General features: G+C 41.9%; 1 protein-coding gene across 1 annotated transcript in view; it reads left to right on the top strand.

The window, feature by feature from the left end:
* The window catches only part of LOC124619391 (vacuolar protein sorting-associated protein 54), a 154,927-nt gene that overhangs the window by 39,540 nt on the left and 96,384 nt on the right, over positions 1-19,003 (top strand). Inside the window, exons 3-10 of the mRNA XM_047145738.1 lie at positions 5,990-6,112; positions 6,250-6,352; positions 11,745-11,923; positions 12,024-12,166; positions 12,336-12,435; positions 12,586-12,728; positions 12,834-12,960; positions 13,499-13,606. Coding sequence (XP_047001694.1) covers positions 5,990-6,112; positions 6,250-6,352; positions 11,745-11,923; positions 12,024-12,166; positions 12,336-12,435; positions 12,586-12,728; positions 12,834-12,960; positions 13,499-13,606 — 1,026 coding nt within the window. The remainder of the gene's footprint in view (positions 1-5,989; positions 6,113-6,249; positions 6,353-11,744; positions 11,924-12,023; positions 12,167-12,335; positions 12,436-12,585; positions 12,729-12,833; positions 12,961-13,498; positions 13,607-19,003) is intronic.

Raw genomic sequence — 19,003 nt, forward strand, 5'->3', positions numbered from 1 at the left:
GTGCTCGTCGACGTGCTTTATGCACCTTTAAACGCCACCCTACAGTGGCGAATTGTATCACTTATAAACGATTCCGTGCACAGTGCCGTCGTATTATTAAAGAAAGCAAGAAAGCCAGCTGGGCTGCTTTCACAAGCACCTTCAACAGTTTTACTCCTTCTTCTGTTATCTGGGGTAGCCTGCGCCGTCTACCTGGCACTAAGGTCCACTCACCAGTTTCTGGCTTGACGGTCGCGAATGACGTCCTTGTGGCCCCTGATGATATCTGATATCTCCAATGCCTTCGGCCGCTTTTTCTCAGAGGTTTCGAGCTCCGCTCATTACCACCCTGCCTTCCTCCCCCGAAAACAGGCAGAGGAGGCTAGGCCACCTAACTTCCGCTCCTCGAATCGTGAAAGTTATAATGCCCCTTGCACCATGCGGGAACTCGAAAATGCACTTGCCCGGTCACGGTCCTCTGCTCCAGGGCCTGATTCTATTCATATTCAGGTGCTGAAGAACCTTTCTCCTGCGGGTAAAGATTTCCTTCTTCGTACTTATAATCACATCTGGATTGAGGGACATGTTCCCGCATGCTGGCACGAGTCTATTGTTGTACCGATTCCTAAGCCGGGGAAGGACAAGCACTTGCCTTCCAGTTATCGACCCATCTCGCTTACCAGCTGTGTCTGTAAGGTGATGGAGCGAATGGTTAACTCTCGTTTGGTTTGGCTGCTGGAATCTCGGCGCCTACTTACCAATGTACAATGTGGATTTCGTAGGCGCCGCTCTGCTGTTGGCCATCTGGTTACCTTGTCGACCTTCATTATGAATAACTTCTTGCGGAAGCGCCCGACCGCGGCTGTGTTCTTTGGTTTGGAGAAGGCTTACGACACCTGTTGGAGGGCGGTTATTCTCCGCACCATGCATACATGGGGCCTTCGCGGTCGCCTCCCTCTTTTTATTCGTTCCTTTTTAATGGATCGACAGTTCAGGGTACGTGTGGGTTCTGTCCTGTCGGACACCTTTCGCCAGGAGAATGGGGTGCCACAGGGCTCAGTTTTGAGCGTCGCTCTCTTCGCCATAGCGACCAATCCAATAATGGATTGCCTCCCAGCTGATGTATCAGGCTCCCTTTTCGTGGACGATTTTACCATCTATTGCAGCGCACAGCGTACATGTTTCCTGGAGCGCTGTCTTCAGCGTACTCTTGACCGTCTTTACTCCTGGAGTGTCGCCAATGGCTTCCGTTTTTCTGCCGAGAAGACGATCTGTATTAACTTCTGGCGCTACAAAGAGTTTCTCCCACCGTCCTTACGACTCGGTCCCGTTGCTCTCCCATTCGTGGAGACAACAAAATTTTTAGGTCTTACATTTGACAGGAAACTTAGCTGGTCTCCACATGTGTCTTATTTGGCTGCCCGTTGTACCCGTTCTCTAAATGTCCTCCGTGTTCTCAGTGGTATGTCGTGGAGAGCGGATCGAGCCGTCCTACTTCCGCTCAAAGCTGGATTATGGGAGCTTCGTATACTCCTCTGCACGGCCATCCATCTTACGCCACCTCAACTCCATACAACATCGGGGTTTACGTCTTTCGATCGGAGCATTTTATACTGGTCCTATCGAGACTCTTCATGCTGAAGCTGATGAATTGCCACTGCCCTACCGGCGCGATATACTGCTTTGTCGGTATGCCTGTCGGCTACTGTCAATGCCCGACCACCCGTCTTATCGTTCCTTTTTTGACGACTCTCTCGACCGTCAATACGGGTTGTATGTCTCTGCCCTGCTACCCCCTGGAGTTCGCTTTCGTCGTCTCCTTCCATACCTTGATTTTTCACTCCTTGCAACCTTTAGAATGGGCGAGAGCCACAAGCCACCTTGGCTCCAGGCTCAGGTTCGCGTTCGCCTTGACCTCAGCTCGGTCCCAAAAGGGGTTACCCCCGGTTCGGTATACCGCTCCCGTTTTGTCAAACTTCGTTCGAAGTTCATTAATATGACCTTCATTTATACAGATGGCTCTAAGACCAATGACGGGGTCGGTTGTTCTTTTATTGTCGGGGCACAAAGTTTCAAATACCGGCTCCATGGTCATTGTTCGGTCTTCACAGCTGAACTCTTTGCCCTCTACCAGGCTGTTCTTTACATCTGCCGCCACCGACATTCTGCTTATGTCATCTGCTCCGATTCCCTGAGCGCCATCCAGAGCCTCAGTGATCCGTATCCGGTTCACCCTTTCGTGCACCGGATCCAACGCTCTCTTCAGCAGCTGGTGGACGACGGTTCTCCGGTTACCTTTACGTGGGTTCCTGGCGATGTCGGTATCCCTGGGAACGAAGCTGCAAATGCCGCGGCCAAGGCTGCGGTCCTCCAGCCTCGGACAGCTTCTTGTTGTTTCCCTTCATCAGATTGTAGCAGGGTCATTTGTCGGCGCATTTTATCGCTGTGGCATGCCGATTGGGCTGCACTTACGGACAACAAGCTTCGGGCCTTGAAACCTCTTCCCGCGGCTTGGACGTCCTCCTCACGCCCCTCTTGGTGGGAGGAGGTAGTTTTGGCCCGGTTACGAATTGGACACCGCCGGTTCAGCCATCGCCATCTGCTGACGGCTGCGCCGGCACCGTTCTGCCCATGTGGGCACTTGCTGACGGTCCGCCACATTTTAATGTCCTGTCCGGATTTTACTACACTGCGTCTTGATCTTGGCCTGCCACCATGTACTCTCGATGCCATTTTAGCGGATGACCCAGGAGCAGCTGCTCGCGTTCTTCATTTCATCAAATTGACCAACCTGTCTAAGGACATTTGATTATGCTGTTTTTTTAATCCTATGCCTGTCGATCTTTTATCGTGTTTTCCCTTTTAGTTGCTGTTTTAAACTTGTGCCTCGCGGTGCATTCCTAACGTAGTCTGGGCGCTAATGACCGTTGAAGTTGTGCGCCCTAAAACCACAAAAAAAAAAAAAAAATCATCATCATCTGCAGCTGCCCAATTCTGTCTGTCTGCATGTACCTATTACATGACCTGTTGCTAGAGGTAAAATGTAACATCCGTTTCAGGGAATGCGCATACATGCATGTACTTTGTGCCATGATGGGCTCTCAACAAGGGCAGTGTCCAGGCATCTCAGAGTGAACCAAAGTGATGTTGTCCAGACATGTAGGAGATGTAGAGAGACAGGAATGGTTAATGACATGCCTTGCTCTGGCTGCCCAAGGGCTCCTGCTGCAGTGGATGATCGCTACTCATGGACTAGGGCTTGGAGGAACCCTGACAGCTATGCCACCGTGTTAAATAATGCTTTTTATGCAGCCATAGGACGTCTTGTTATGACACACACTGTGTACAGTAGGCTGTATGATGTGCAACTTCACTCCTGACGTCCATGGTGAGAGCTATCTTTCAAACAATGACACCGTGCATTGCAGTACAGATGGGCTCAACAATATGCCGAATGGACCGCTCAGGATTGGCATCATGTTCTCTTCACTGATGAGTGTCGCATATGCCTTCAACCAGACAATCATCGGAGACGTGTTTGAAGACAACCCGGTCAGGCTGAACACCTTAGACACACTGTCCAGTGAGTGCAGTAAGGTTGAGGTTCCCTGCTGTTTTGGGGTGGCATTATGTGGGGGTGACATACGCTGCTGGGGCTCATGGAAGGTGCCATAACGGCTGTACAATACGTGAATGACATCCTCCGACTGATAGTGCAACCATATCAGCAGCATATTGGTGATGCATTTGTCTTCATGGACGACAATTTGTGCCCCCATTGTGCACGTCTTGTGAATGCCTTCCTTCAGGATATCGACATCGCTCGACTAGAGTGGCCAGAATGTTCTTCAGACATGAACCCTATCAAACATGCCTGGGATAGATGGAAAAGGGCTGTTTATGGATGATATAATCCACCAACCACTCTGAGGCATGTATGCCAATTCGCCATTGAGGAGTGGGACAATCTGGACCAACAGTGCCTTGATGAACATGTGGATAGTACAACATGACAAATACAGGCATGCATCAATGCAAGAGGAGTGTACAGCAGTCTGGACCACCACCTGTTAAGGTCTCGCTGTATGGTGGTAAAACATGCAATGTGTGGTTGTCATGAGCAGTAAAAAGGGAAGAAATGATATTTGTTGACCTTTGTTCCAAATTTCTGTACAGGTTCTGCAACTCTCGGAATCAAGGCAATGCAAAACTTTTTTTGATGTGTGTATTTTGTTGATGCCAACCTATGTAGAGAGGGACTATCAACATAATAAAATAAGGGAAATCAGAGCTTGTATGGCTAGATGTAGGTGTTCGGTTTTCCCGCACTGTTATAGGTTGCAATAATAGAGAATTATTGTGAAGATGGTTCGATAGCCCTCTGCCAGGCACTTAAGTGTGATTTGCAGAGTATCCATGGAGATGTAGATGTATATTGCTGGCATGCACTAACAAAATCAGTATCACAAGATTCTAATTTGATGTCTACCTCCTCAGCATTACAAAGACGCGGTATATATCCAACAAAAGCAGACGTTGATCGCTCGAAACAGTGTGATCCTGCCAGCATGCATACACACCACAACTACTGCAAAGAAAAAAAGTTTCAAATACAGCTCACCCAAGATTGAGAATAGCACTTATCACCATGAGACATTGGCGAGAGGTAGATTCACCAGACTAGGCAGACCACTTTGCCGACAGTTAGTCTGCGGCTGTGGCTGATGCTGGTATTTGTGGCGTTGCCAACGCAGCTGTAGCTGACTGCAAATGTGTTGACACTGAATTGAGGAGACAAGTTAGCAGCTTAAAAGTGTGTTGCTCTTCCCACTCATGGAGTTACTTGCTTCTTTAATGGAGATGGTGTCGAGGGATTCAGCAATTTGCCTGCAACATATTTACTTTTTCTAGAATTTGTTTATTTGCAGTGCAAATAACAGTTTATACAATGCTGAAAATCCAAGTTGTTGTCTCTGTTGCTATGGACAATGACACAGTGTTCCAACAAAACTTTTCTTCTTTGATCCTTTATTTGTGTTTAATTTAAACTTTTTTTCTCAATAAAAACTTCTTATTCCCTGGCATAAATACGCCCAGACCTCCTGTCACAGTCATCAGAATGTAATGTAATGCGCCTGTCGTTGTTCCGATATGATGTAGAGATGGATATGTAGAAACAAGTTGTTGTGGTCATTGTTATTTATCTCTATTAACTGTTTGACTGGGCTGTGTTGCTCTGTCTTGAGACAGCAGACTCCGTTCTCAAAGACGCCAAGTCCATACCAATTGGAAATCTCAAACACCAGTCACTACAAAATAATTTCATATGCTGCCTTTTTATCGCACTTGTATTTTACCTCTGTTATTACGTTCCATGTTAGCTTTTACTTTAGTAAAGCTGTAACAAAGCTCACAGTAGATATATGCCTTTGTCATTTAGCTCTGACTGACTTCTTAAGTCTCCCTTGACAAGTCTCTCCATGATCATTGTCGTGCACAGTGAGATTCTGTGGATTATGGCAGATATCAGAGGTGGAATGGCCTTCTCATGGAATAACTGCCCCGACCGAGTAGTTGTTTCTTTACACAGGAATCTAGGTGCCCATCACCCCTGCCCTGCAGATGTACTTGGGTCCACTTTTGTTCTCATGACGTGCACAAAAGAAATAAAATTTCCTGGAGAATGTGGAGCCCAAAACAAACACAGCTATCATTCGTCGTATAGGGAGACAGAGGGAATAACGCATTACTTTCTTCAAAGTGATGTGTAACACCTCTAACCACATGGTTTTTTATGTTGGACGTGGTATCAACAAAACCATTATGTTCCAGACTAAATACTATTTCTCTACTTAAACTGAAGATGTAAATTCGCTAGTGCACTTTCAGCATCACTTTTTACTCTGCTACTTAAAAACAGCAGCGCTGTGCTGCTTCCTTTTCCTAGCTGAGTTGTAGTTGTAAGGAAGTACATTTTTAAATTGTTGCACTCAAATAATTTTTGTTTCAGAGGGATTTCTTCACAAAAACGTGGGGTGATGGATTTGTTGAAAAAAGTGATATTCCTGTACCTCATTACATACCAGATATTGGTCCACAGCATTTTGAGTCCTACTTGAGAAAAATTGCACGTGTGAGTTAATTTTCCAATAGCTTTTTGCTCAGTTTGTATGGAATTATGTGATAAAAACATTGTAAAGAAGACTATAAAGTATTACATATTGAAACTGTTGATGTATATAAATAATATTCTTATGATTCTTTACATAGAGATATCGGAAACATGCCAGAATAAATTCCATTGCATCAAAGCCAAATTCTCATGCAGAGCTCCTTCAGCACTTCCCAAATCTACGTGCAAAAAGCTCAATCGGTAAGTTGCATATATTAAGACTCTGAACTATTAAGACTCCGAATATTTTTAGCAACCATTACTCTATCTGATAGTTGAGGGTCCATTCTTATATTGGCTAAAAAATACTTGACTTGGGTGAATAAAAATCCTAGGACAAGATGGTGAAAGTCCTTAACTGATAACTAGTTTCAACTCATTGATGAACTGTCTTTAGGTCTAACTTGCAAAAAATTGCTTATAAGAGGTGAACAATAACAAAATAAATTCAATATTTGAACTTCCTTTGTACGATACATACCAGTAAAAAATTTTACTTAATTTAGTGTGTACTAGCCTGCAGGTATTACACATCATCATAATTTGCTGAGCTGAATTGCTCTGTGTTGTCATATACATATACTGAAAACTATATCAGATTATGACAGAAAGAAATTCATACAAAAGTGTATAATCACCACAATGCTAGTACAGGATCAAGGTAGTAGTTATATTATGGCCGTCGGAGATCTTGTCACTATGTAGCAACACAATTACATGAAAACATTGCCAGATAGCATTAGCAACCAACTATTTTCTTTAAATTTGTGACACACTAACAAGGTAAATCATTGTAACATAACACAATTTTTACTATATTTATATTATATAAGATACAAGGACTTATGTTCAGTTTCTACAAATCTGTAGTAACCATATACCAAACATAAGTGGTTCATTAAGCAATACAAGAGAAGTGAATTAATACTGTCAACAGTTGCTATCACTCAGTATTTTAAGATACAGGAAAGTATCTACAGTGTCATTGAGCAAACAAGTTAAATACATAATACTGAATAATAAAACGAAGCAATACTGTAACCTGAGGTTTAGGTGCCAATTACAATCAGCATTATGAGTGGCTTAATTTACAAACAAGTAAATATAGTGGAAAATCCAGGATGGAATAATGACAATATTACGAAAAGTATGGATTGCTACACGCCATATAGCAGAGATGCTGAGCCACAGACAGGAGCAACAAAAGACTGCTAAACACGTAAGCTTTCAGCCAGAAGACCACCTTCTGAAACAGGTGTGGAGGAGGAGGAGAGTGAGGTAGTAGTGGGAGACATAAATGTGCTATTTATGAGGGCATACAGGGATGAGATGAAGAGAGGGTAGGGCAGTTATGTGCTGTCGAGAGGTAAAATGAAAGGGGGTGGGGGCAGAAAAAGAGTGAAGTGAAAGACTGTGTGTGTGTGTGTGTGTGTGTGTGTGTGTGTGTGTGTGTGTGTGTGTGTTAGTGCAATAGGAGACCACAGTGGGAACTGGGAAGGGGATTGGTGGGTGAAGGACAATGGCTAATAAAGTTTGAGGCCAGGAGGGGCTCAGGAACATACGGTATATTGGAGGGAGAGTTCCCACCGCACATGTCAGAAAAGTTGGTGTTAGTAGGAAGGATCCAAATGGCACAGGCTGTGAAGCAGTCATTAAAATGAAGAATGTTGTGTAGGACAGCGTGCTCGGCAACAGGGTGCTACAGCTGTAGTCTGCAGTTTTTCGGTGGCCGTTAATGTAGATGGACAGCTTGTTGGTTGTCCTGCCCACATAGCATGAAGCACAGTGGTTGCAGCTAAGGCTGTAGATCACATGATCGATTTCACAGGTAGCCCTGCCTTTGACAGGATAGATGATGCCTGTGAGTGAACTGAACTGGAGTAGGTGGTAATGGGAGTATGCATGGGACTGGTTTTGCATCTTGATCTATCACAGTGATATGAGCCATGAGGCAAGGGGTTGGGAGCAGGGGCTGTGCAGGGATGGACAAAGATATTGTGTTGCTTCAATGGGCATCCAAATACCACTATGGAAGGGGTGGGGAAGATAGTGGGTAGGACATTCCTCATTTCTGGGCACTACGAGAGGTAGTAGAAACCCTAGTGGAGAACATGATTCAGTTTCTTGAATCCTGGGTGGTACTGAGTCACAAGGGGATTTCTCCCCTGTGGCCCGACGGTGGGGTTTTGGGAGGTGGTTGGTGATTGGAGAGATAAGGCACAGATTTGTTCCTGTACAAGGATGGAAAGGTAATGTGGTCTTTGAAGACCTCAGTGAGATCCTTGGTATATTTTGAGAGGGACTGTTCGTCACTACAGATGCGACAGCCACAGGTGGCTAGACTGTACAGAAGAGACTTCTTGGTATGGAATGGGTGGCATCTGTTGAAATGGAGGTATTGCTGGTGCATTTGTTATGGGTGGAGGTACTGATATAGCCCTCTTTGAGACATAGGTCAACATCAAGAAAGGTGGCTTTGTTGGGTTGAGGAGGACCCAGTGAAGTGAGTGTGAGAGAGAGAGAAGGTGTTGAGGATTTGGAGAAATGTGGGTAGGGTGTCTTCACCCTCAATCTAGATCACAAAGATGTCATCACTGAATCTGAAGCAGTTGAGGGGTTTGAGTTTGAGTGGTTAGGAAGGATTCCTCTAGATGGCCCATGAATAGGTGGCATGGGATGGTGCCCTGTGGGTGCTCATTGATGTACCCCAGATTTATTTGTAGATAATGCTACCAAAAGAGAAATAATTGTGGTTGATGATGTAATTTGTCATTGTGACCAGGAAGGAGATTGTATCTTTGGAATGTATTGGCCATTGGGTAGGTAGTGTTCAATAGCAGCTAGGCCATTTGCATTACAGATGTTAGCGTAAAAGTAGGTTTCATCAACAGTGACAAGCATGGTGCCTTGTGATAAAGGAACAGGAACTGTGGAAAGTCAGTGTAATAAATGATTGGTTTCTTTTATATTGGACTGTAGGTTGTAAGTGATAGGCTGAAGGTGTTGGTCTTTGAGAGCAGAGATTCTCTCTGCAGTGACAGAGTTTAACCAGCGTCCTGAGTGCCTGGGTTTAGGAATTTCAGGAAGCATGTAGGCAGTAGGAGTTTGGGGTCTGGTAGGGGTGAGGAGAGATAGATACTCTGGGGAGAGGTTCTGGGGTGGACAATGAAGATCTGAGGAGAGACTATAGATCCTGCTGAATTTCTGAAAAGGAGTGACTGTTTCAGGGTGGATGAAACTGACAGCTGGCAGAGGCCTTCTATCAGGTAATGCTTGCAGTTCAAAACAGCAGTGGTGGAGCCTTTGTCAGCAGGCAGTATAATGAGGTCAGGATCAGAATTTAGGTGGTGGACAGTGGTTCTTTCTGTGGATGTAAGGTTAGCTTGCATGTTGAGGTATTTGGGAAATGATGATGAGGCAAGGTTCAAGAGTAAGGAATTCTGAAAAGTTAACAGGTAGTGATTTGGGGGCAGTGGGGGTGGACCATGGTTGGAAGGGGGAGTGAACTGAGTCAGGCAGGTTTCAATAGTGGTCTTAAGTTGAGTCTGATTGGTGGGGTTGGCGGCAAAAAAGTATTTCTGCTGTAGGGACCGGGAGAAAAGAAAGTCTTCAATGAGTCCAGCACAATAGAATTTGGGGGTGAGACAAAAGGCAAGGCCTTTGGAAAGAATTGATTCATCTGTGGAGCTGAGTCTTTTGGAGGAAAGAATCATGACTGTGTTTTGGGCCTGTTTAGGTTCTGGATTCTGTATGGTGGTGGGAGGAAGTTTTTAAGGGTGGGGTATATTTAGTACGACTGCAAGGCACGGTTTGTCAGCTGTGAGGGGAAGTGGGGGAGGTTTGGAGACTTTTGTAGAGGTGGTGGATAGTGGTAGGCTAAGGCGGGAATAGGAAGGGAACGAATTGGAGAGTTTTTTGAGGTGTATCTGTATATGCTGCTCTAATTCCAGGAGGGCAAGAATTTTAGTGTTTGAGATGGGATCCAGGAATTTGGGATTGCGTAGCAGGAGAAATTTATGGATCGAGCAGAGGTACTGTAAAAAGGTTTGTGCCTGATTGACAAGGTTTTGCAGGGCTGTTGGTGAAGGTTAAGAACTGGCGGAATCTGAACAGATGGAGGTCATGGAGGAAGGAGGGGTTGCAGCTGGAGATGAGTAATTTGATGGTAAGGCCATTTTGTGGGGATTCCACGAGCCAAGCAACAATGCAGGAACAGTAAGTTGGACTGGGTTCCACCTAGCAATAAAGAAACTTCTCTATATTCGCCACTTCAACTGCTGCCACCCATTCCATGCCAAGAAGTCCCTTCCATACATCCTAGCCACCCACACCTGAGGCATCTGTAGTGACAAACAGCCACTCTCAGAATATACCAAGGGTCTCATTGAGGCCATCACAGACAATAATTACCCTCCCAGACTCCATCTAGGATGATTATATTGTCTTAACCTTATCAATATTTTGAAAACTACTTAGTCATTTTTATTAGATGCTGGAAGTGGTAATGTTAGACATGATTGCCGTGCAGATTCAAATGTCTCGGGATCAGTGAATAACTCCTAAAGTAGACAGGGAGCTCTGAGCTTTCTCATGCTCTTCATTTGATGCTGTTAATAATGTTTTACAGTCATTTCTAAACTTCAGATAGTCATTAATATCACTATGAAAGTTCTGTGTACAGTGCTTCAGAATAACCGTCTCAAAGGCACTGAAAGTTATAGAAATTCAGTCCTGTTAAAAAGTATTTATTGTAATAACTCTTGCTCATGCTTATTGCTGAACATGCCTTGACCTGTTAAAGAAAAAAGAAATAGATAGGTAATGACAAAATGAAATTAGACACACAGTATAGCTGATGACAGAATGTGAAAACTCCAATTTTTGTTGCGAACGATGGCGGTAGAGTTTATGCTTGTTCTGTGCACCTATGTCACATGTCCTCTGACAACCAATCAGTGCTCAGTAGTGTTCTGAGTGCTCTGCTGTGAATCCCGTAGCTAATGCGAGCTTTAAATATGATCATAGGGAGTTGTTTAGTTAATTTAAATTCCATTTGTTGCGAGTTTCATTTCTTATTGTGGTGGTAACTGCTAAATTTTGCATAAGCAAGTGAGAGACATAATTTCCAGGATGCACGCTTTCTTCAAGCAGGAAGCATGTGCATGTGCTTACCACAACTGTCACTTGGAATCTTCGACAATGCAATCACCATCCATGCCTCGATATGCGTGAACCGCCATCGTTCATGCATTGGACTATAGTAAGTAAGAAATAAATTGGAATCATAGGTGAGATTTCCATTCATTCCTACCATTTATCGGTCTCATTCCAGTTGTAGATAACAGGTTTCAAAAAGCTGTTGTGGTGTCAGAGCCTCGTTCAGTTCTTGTCCTTTTTGAACTTACAAATGTTTTATTACACAGAAATATAGGATAAATGCAAGCTTTTTATATTCTATGGCCAATGCTTTGTAAAAGAGTGTATATCTAGGATTCAGCATTTGCATCCAGGACAATGAGTTTAATTTACTACTAGTCTTAACTTCTTTACTCTTAATGAAATTGGGAGATGATTATATTTTTCTGTTTGCTAGAAAAGATCCAACTTGATGTTAGTGGAATTCCAAAGATATTTCTCCAGCCAAATTTTGATCTCACTGTGGAAGAGACATTCAATTCTGTGTTCCCTTTTACAAAGGAACAGGCAACTTTTGGTTCTGACGGTGAGAACACAAAAAATTCTTATAATTCTGGGAAACTAATACAAGAAAAGGTAAGTGCTCCACAGCTTTTTAATGTAAGTTCAAATAATAAATGTTCTATGATGTAATCATAAGCTAATGTTTTTATCACAAAGTTGTGTATTTTTTTAGCTTTCTCATTATCTGGATACTGTAGAAGTTCAGATTGCTCACCAAGTCGCCCATAAATCAGAAGCCTTCTTCCATGCTATGACATCTCATGATGCACTATCTGAGCAGATGAGTCAGACTATTAATGATGTTAGAGCCCTCAGGTGAGTATCTGCCCAATTATGAAGAGTTTTCAGTATAATGTGTGTAAAAGTTTACCGTATAATGTATAATATCTGAAACATTTGTGTGTCATATTTGTTTAGAGAATTAAATGTATGCATAGACTAAAATTATCTCATGTCTTCACGCACCACGTGTTTTTACTTGCAGGGAAAAAATTCAGCATATAGACAAATCTGTCGTGAAGGACTCACTGCAAATACTAAGACTTGAGAGACTGCGATGCAATCATGCAAGTGTGGTTTCAAAGGTAATTATTGACCGCTTCTCTCTCTCTCTCTCTCTCTCTCTCTCTCTCTCTCTCTCACTCTCTCACACACACACACACACACACACACACACACACACACACACACACACACAACTATATAACTGGAAAGCCTTCTGTTTATATTTGTAGTTGCAGTTGATGGCAACAGTTCATCAGACTCAACCCACAATTCAGCTTCTTCTTTCAACTCCAGACTATGTTGCTGCTCTGGAGCTAATTGCTACTACCCAGGAGATACTGGTGAAGGAGCTGGCAGGAATACACAGTTTTCGGTATCTTTTTCTGTTTCTACTGTTGTATGATGAGTTTATTGTTTTAAATTTTTTAGTTTGACAGTAACAAGTATCTCAAGGATATCTCTTTGTTATTGTATTTAGGCATTTAGGTTCACAGCTGCTTGAAATGGAGAGGCTTATTGATAAAATGTTAAGCACAGAGTTCGAGAGGTATGCAACAGCTGACTTGAATCGACCACTGAATGACAAGCAACAAATTCTTGAAGGGGTTAGTATTAAGGCTATCTTGTTTTCTTGTTAAAAATCTGTATGGCATTCTAGTATTTCAGTTCCTCACCAATTCGGAAGAGTATTGTGTACACTGTTTGGTGTTCAGATATAACAGCTCTTGTAAAAATTACTGTAGAAGAAATCATTCACATCAAGTTTTGTCCTCAGTTTATTTTTTCAGAAATGTCAGCTGGCATTTTTATTTGATATCTGTATTCCATTTATGTGCAGTGAAGATCGAAAAGGGGGATGGTTATATGAATAAAATGTGCATGCTTATAAATTACCTGAAAAATGGGAAATATTTGTGACTATTGAAGCAACTTCTAAGTATGGAATTACGGATTTTCAGAAAATGAAATGTTGGATTTCAATTTTTGTTCTCTTGCTTGCTTATGTACATGTGTGCTTTTATATTTTGTATTTACATGTGTGTTTCTTTACTGAAATATGATTTGAAAGTCAAGTGAGCTGCTATTATCATAACTAGTTCATCATATAAGTAAAAGCGTGAAATGTACTGCATCATTTTACAGGACAAACTGGTATCTATAATATTTGGTATGCTGCGACAGAAACATCTGAACTTCATTGACACCTACAAGGAAGAAGCTTTCACAACCATCAAGGCGGTTGTTAAACAGGTTGGCAGACATACATTATTAGTTACTAAATAGTAAGTACTAAATACTGAATGACGTCAAAGGCAGGTAGTAATTGAAAAAGGCATGAGGCAGTGTGTAGCCTATCCCAATACTATTCAAACTAGAACAAACACTAAAAGAATCCAAACAGAATTTTGGAAAGAGAATTAAAGTTAAGGGAGAGAAATAAAAAAATACTTTCAGGTTTCCAGTGCTATTGTTATTCTGTCAGAGCCTGTGAAGGACTTGTAAAGTCATTTGAATAGAATGGATAGTATCTTGAAAAGAGGTGCTAAGACAAATGCTAAAAAGAAAACTGAAGTAAATTAATGAAGTCTTAAGAGTCGGGGCATGAAATATCACAAATTTAAATGTAGTAGGAAAGTTAGAATACTGGAAACGGAAAATGAAAAGTTTCAATCTAGATAAGTGGAGGACAGTGAAGTGAAACGGAAAGAAGATCAGGGTAATATCAAGAGCAGCAGAAAATGGTACAACAGGAATAGGTTTCATTATGAATAGGAAAGTAGGTCAGACAGAAAGCTACTTTGAGCAGTTCAATGATAAGATTCTTCTCATCAGATTCGACCTACTTTGGACAGTTCAGTGATAGATTGTTCTCATGTTCTCATTGTTGTTGTTTGACAGTAAACAAACATCAACAATGATAGGTCAGGTATAGAAAAAGTGTTATTAGGATATTGAATGGCTCATTCAGTATGTAAAGGGAGATGAAAATGTAGCAGTCACGGGGATTAGAGCGTGGTTGTAGGGGAAGGAGTAGAAGGAAGTGTCATGGGAGAATATGGGCTTGGTAATAGGAATGAGAGAGGAGAAAGACTAATAGAGTTCTGCAATAAATTTCAGATGATAGTAGCAAATAGTCTCTTCAACAATGACAGGAGGAAGAGGTATACTTGGAAAAGATCTAGGGACACTAGAAGATTCCAGCTAGAGTACATCATGACCAGACAGAGATTTAGATATCAGATATTGGATTGTAAGGTGTATCTAGGAGTAGATATAGACTCACACATTAATTAGTAATGAAGAGTAAACTGAAACTTAAAAGAATCATCTGGAAGAGTCAGTGTGGAACGCATTGAAATACTGAAGTACTGAGGAATGATGAGATGCATTTGTAGTTTGCTAAGGATGTGGATACTGTGATAAGGAATATGACAATAGGGCGGTTCAGTAGAAGGGCAGTGGACATCTCTAACAAAGGTAATCACAGGTGTTGGACAGTCAGGCGTAGGTACAAGGAAGATAATTCCGAAGACACCTTGGTTACTAGAAGAAATACTTCAGGTGATTGACTAAAGGAGGAAATACAAAAATTACAAAAATATTTAGGGAAATATAGGAATAAAATCCTGTAGGAATGAAATAATGCAGCGAAATGCTGAAAGAAATGTGTTAAGAAATTGAAAAAGAAATTGTCTTTGACATTGCGTTAACAGCTGGGGGCAATATGAGTTGTTATATTATTCTGAAATATCAGGTACTCAAAGATGCCTTGTAAATCTTTCTATTGATTATCAGTTTTGACAGATCTGTGCTCCCCTCAGTGGATCTTACAACACATAAACAGCATTTCATAATCTTAATCAACATGTAAGTCACATAGTGATGTTGCATCGTTTTACAATAAAAGGTAGCAAGGAACATGAGCGTGTCAACATAAATAACACAAATATGAAATATACATCATGTTGTACCGATGAACTAGTGCACTTATTCATTTAATACCACAGTGGAACCTATGTCGACCTCGACAAAGATAGTTTTATCTGTGAATGTGAGATAGTCTTTTGTTTTTTGCAAATGACGAATCTCAAAAAAAATCTAGTCTCATAAGAATGTAAATGCAGTAGATTCCAGTGGATATAAGTTGTAATGGTAATGCTGAGATGGAGAGACTTTTACAGAATAGATGAAGATGGAAAGCTGCATCAGACAAGTCTTTGGACAGAGACAACAACAACAACAACAACTAGTACAATTTCACATTAATAGAGAGATAGACTTCCCAATTATTTAAAATTTTTTGCATACACACTTATAGAAATATCATGAAAGATAACATAAGATTCATAAATAGATGAAGATTACTGTTTTGCCTGTTAACAAAACAGAGACACAGAGGTGTCAAGTACTAAAGATTCATAAAAAAATTACTTCAGCAGTAGTAGTGCAAGTAGTCTAGAAGGATAACAAAGATTTAAAATACTATGCATGTTAGCACTTCTGGGAGAGTGCCTTTAACCATGACATTCAGCAGACTACAATTGTTGAAACATCACAGCAGCTGCTAAGTAGCTACCCCTCTCCCGTCACGCTCAGTCTCTCTTTCCATCAAGTCACGGCAATATTGAGGATTGTCCTCGCACTGGAAGGCCTCGTACTGCACACGCTCCAGACAATGTGCAGAGAGTTAACGAATTCGTGACTGCTGACAGACGCATCACAGTGAACGAATTGTCACGGTACGTTGGGACAGGGGAAGGAAGTGTTTGCAGAATACTGAAAGTGTTGGCGTTAAAAAAGGTTTGTGCCAGGTGGGTTCCCAGGATCGCAAAACTCGGATGAACAACCCTGAAACACCCGCCTTACAGTCCTGACCTGGGTCCATGTGACTATCATCTCTTTGGGAAACTGAAAGACTCTCTTCATGGAACAAGGTTTGAAGATGATAACTCCCTTGTGCACGCTGCCAAACAGTGGTTCCAACAGGTTGGTCCAAAATTTTACCGTGCAGGTATGCAGGCACTGGTTCCAAGATGGCGTAAGGCAGTTGAGAGGGATGGAAATTATGTGGAGAAATGAAAATATTGTTCCTAAAGGATGTATCTACACACTGTAAAACTTTCAAACATGTAGAATAAAAGATGGATTAAAAAAAAAATAGTGTGCATTTCTTTTGGAGTGACCCGCATATATCATACTCCTAAAATTGTTCCAATATTTGTCAAACAACAAAAAACTTGTCAGATGTACCTCTGTGTGGTCGGAATCCACATTGGTATTCGCAGAGTATCTTTTTGACGCACTTCTTTATTCTTTCATTCAGCACTCCAGAGAAACTCTTATATACTGTATTCAGTAGGGTTATGCCTCTGTAGTTTTCACAATTCAGATTTTCTCCTTTCTTATATATTAGGCATATTATTCTAGTATTCCACTCCTCCAGCATGCTTTCATTTACCCATATGTTCTTTATTAGTTGAAACATTTCAAGTCTCAGAGGCTGCCCCCTTGATTTTACTATGAGGGTTGAATGAAAAGTAATGCCTCCACCTTCATTAACTGGGTTTGGATGGGAGTATCTTAATAAATCACACTCAGAAATAATCCTTAAAATGTGATCTTTAATTACCAGTATTCACTTTTCCACATAATCACCAGCCAGTTGGATACATTTCTGCCAACGATGAACAAGTTTTCTCAAGCCGTCACGGAAGAAGTCGGTACTCTGTTTCCGCAACCACGGTTTCAGAGTTCTCTCAACACCTTCATCAGAAGCATAATGATGTCCTCGCAGATCGTCTTTTATTATCGGGAACAGATGGAAGTCAGATGGTGCTAAATCTGGACTGTATGAAGAATGCTGTATGGTGGTGATTCAATCTCTGAAGTTCTGCTGTAGTAGCATGTGAAATGTGGGGTTTGGTACTGTCATTTGGCAGGAAAACATTTCCCCTTTCCTTTCAGATCTTTGTTAGCCTTGCAGCATTGTGATGTAACGCCCTGAGTTTATTGTTGTTCCACGATCAAGGAAATCAACATGGATAACACCATCTGTGTCCTAGAACACTGTGGCCATGATTTTTCCAGCTGAGGGCTGCACCATGAATTTCTATTTTTTTCTGGGGCAAGTCTTTGTGTTGATATTACATTGACTGATGTTTCGTCTCTGGGTCATAATGGTGTACCCACATTTCATCTCCTGTCACAATTGAATGGAGAAAGGCGTCACCTTCATTCTCATAATGCGAAAGGAGTTCCTGGCAAATTTCAGGTCTGTGCGCTTTCATTTCAGGAGTCGGTATCCGTGGCACCCGTCGTGCACAGATCTTCCAACAGCCAAGCAAAATAATAATGTGACACACACGTTCTTGTGAAATGCTGATTGTGATTGCAATTTCTCTCTGAGTGATACGACGATCGTCCTGAATCAGTCTGTCAACATTTTGCTTGTGAAACTCGATGGTTGCTGTCACAGGATGTCCAACTCTTTGTTTCTCACGCAGATCAGATGTTCCCGCCTCAACATTTTTAAACGTATTCACCCAATGACCCACAGTACTCGCATCAACACACTCACCATAAACTGCTTTCATTCTCTGATGAATCTCCTTTGGGGTGACAGCTTCTGCTGTCAAGAATTCAATTACTGCATGTTGCTGAGATCGCATTGACCTCCGGAGCAGGGTTCCATACTTTACACTGTAACAACACAACCATTCAGTGCTAAGGCTTCCTGCCAGATGAAGCTGTAGAGATGAGGCTACGGAACAAGCCAGTACCTGCCGCATACTAATGCTGCCAACTGTTGAAGAGTTAGAAGGTGGAGGCATTACTTTTCAATCAACGCTCATAGTTATGACATGATCCAATCTTCAGGGTATGCACTATTATTTTTTAGTTTATTTATCACTGTTTCCACTTCCAGCATTGTTGGGTTTTGTGCCTCATCCCTTTCAATTTCTCTTGCCTCTGCGTTCTCTTCCTGTTCCTGTGTACCTCTTGGGGAGCCTGATCTGAGTTTTTGTTGAGCATACCTTCAAGTATTCTGCGCACCATTTCTTGATCATCTCTTATTATCTCACCGTTTCTGTTTTTGCATCCATTTTGTATTGGTTGAAAATTTTTTTCTCATCTTTCTCACGGCATGATAGAATTTCTTTGTTCCATTATGTTCCTTTAATTCTTCTATCTCAGTAAACTTTGATTTCAGCCATTCGTTTTTCTTTTTCTTGCATATTCTTTGGGCATTGGATCTTAATGCTTTGTACACGTCCACGTTTCTTCTTGTTTCTCTCTGTATCATTCTCAGTCGTGCTGCATTTTTATGTTCTATCTGCATTCATCATCAAACCAATCATTTTGTGCATTTCTTCTCATCGGGACAATGTCTTCTGCTGCTTCTTTCAGCGTTTTCTGGATATTAGTCCATCCCTCTTCGATTCCCATTGTTTCCTCACTGCAGTCAGTGCATCTCTTAACTTTTTCTTGGTATGCTTTCACAACTTCTGGCCCCCTACTGGTCCGGGGGTTAGAATAGGCCCGAGGTATTCCTGGCTATCATAAGAGGTGACTAAAAGGAGTCTCACACGTTTCGGCCTTTATGTGATGGTCCCCTGTGGGGTTCGACCTCCATATTTCAAAATTTTC

Source organism: Schistocerca americana, chromosome 6, assembly GCF_021461395.2.
Source record: "Schistocerca americana isolate TAMUIC-IGC-003095 chromosome 6, iqSchAmer2.1, whole genome shotgun sequence".
NCBI lineage: Eukaryota > Metazoa > Arthropoda > Insecta > Orthoptera > Acrididae > Schistocerca > Schistocerca americana.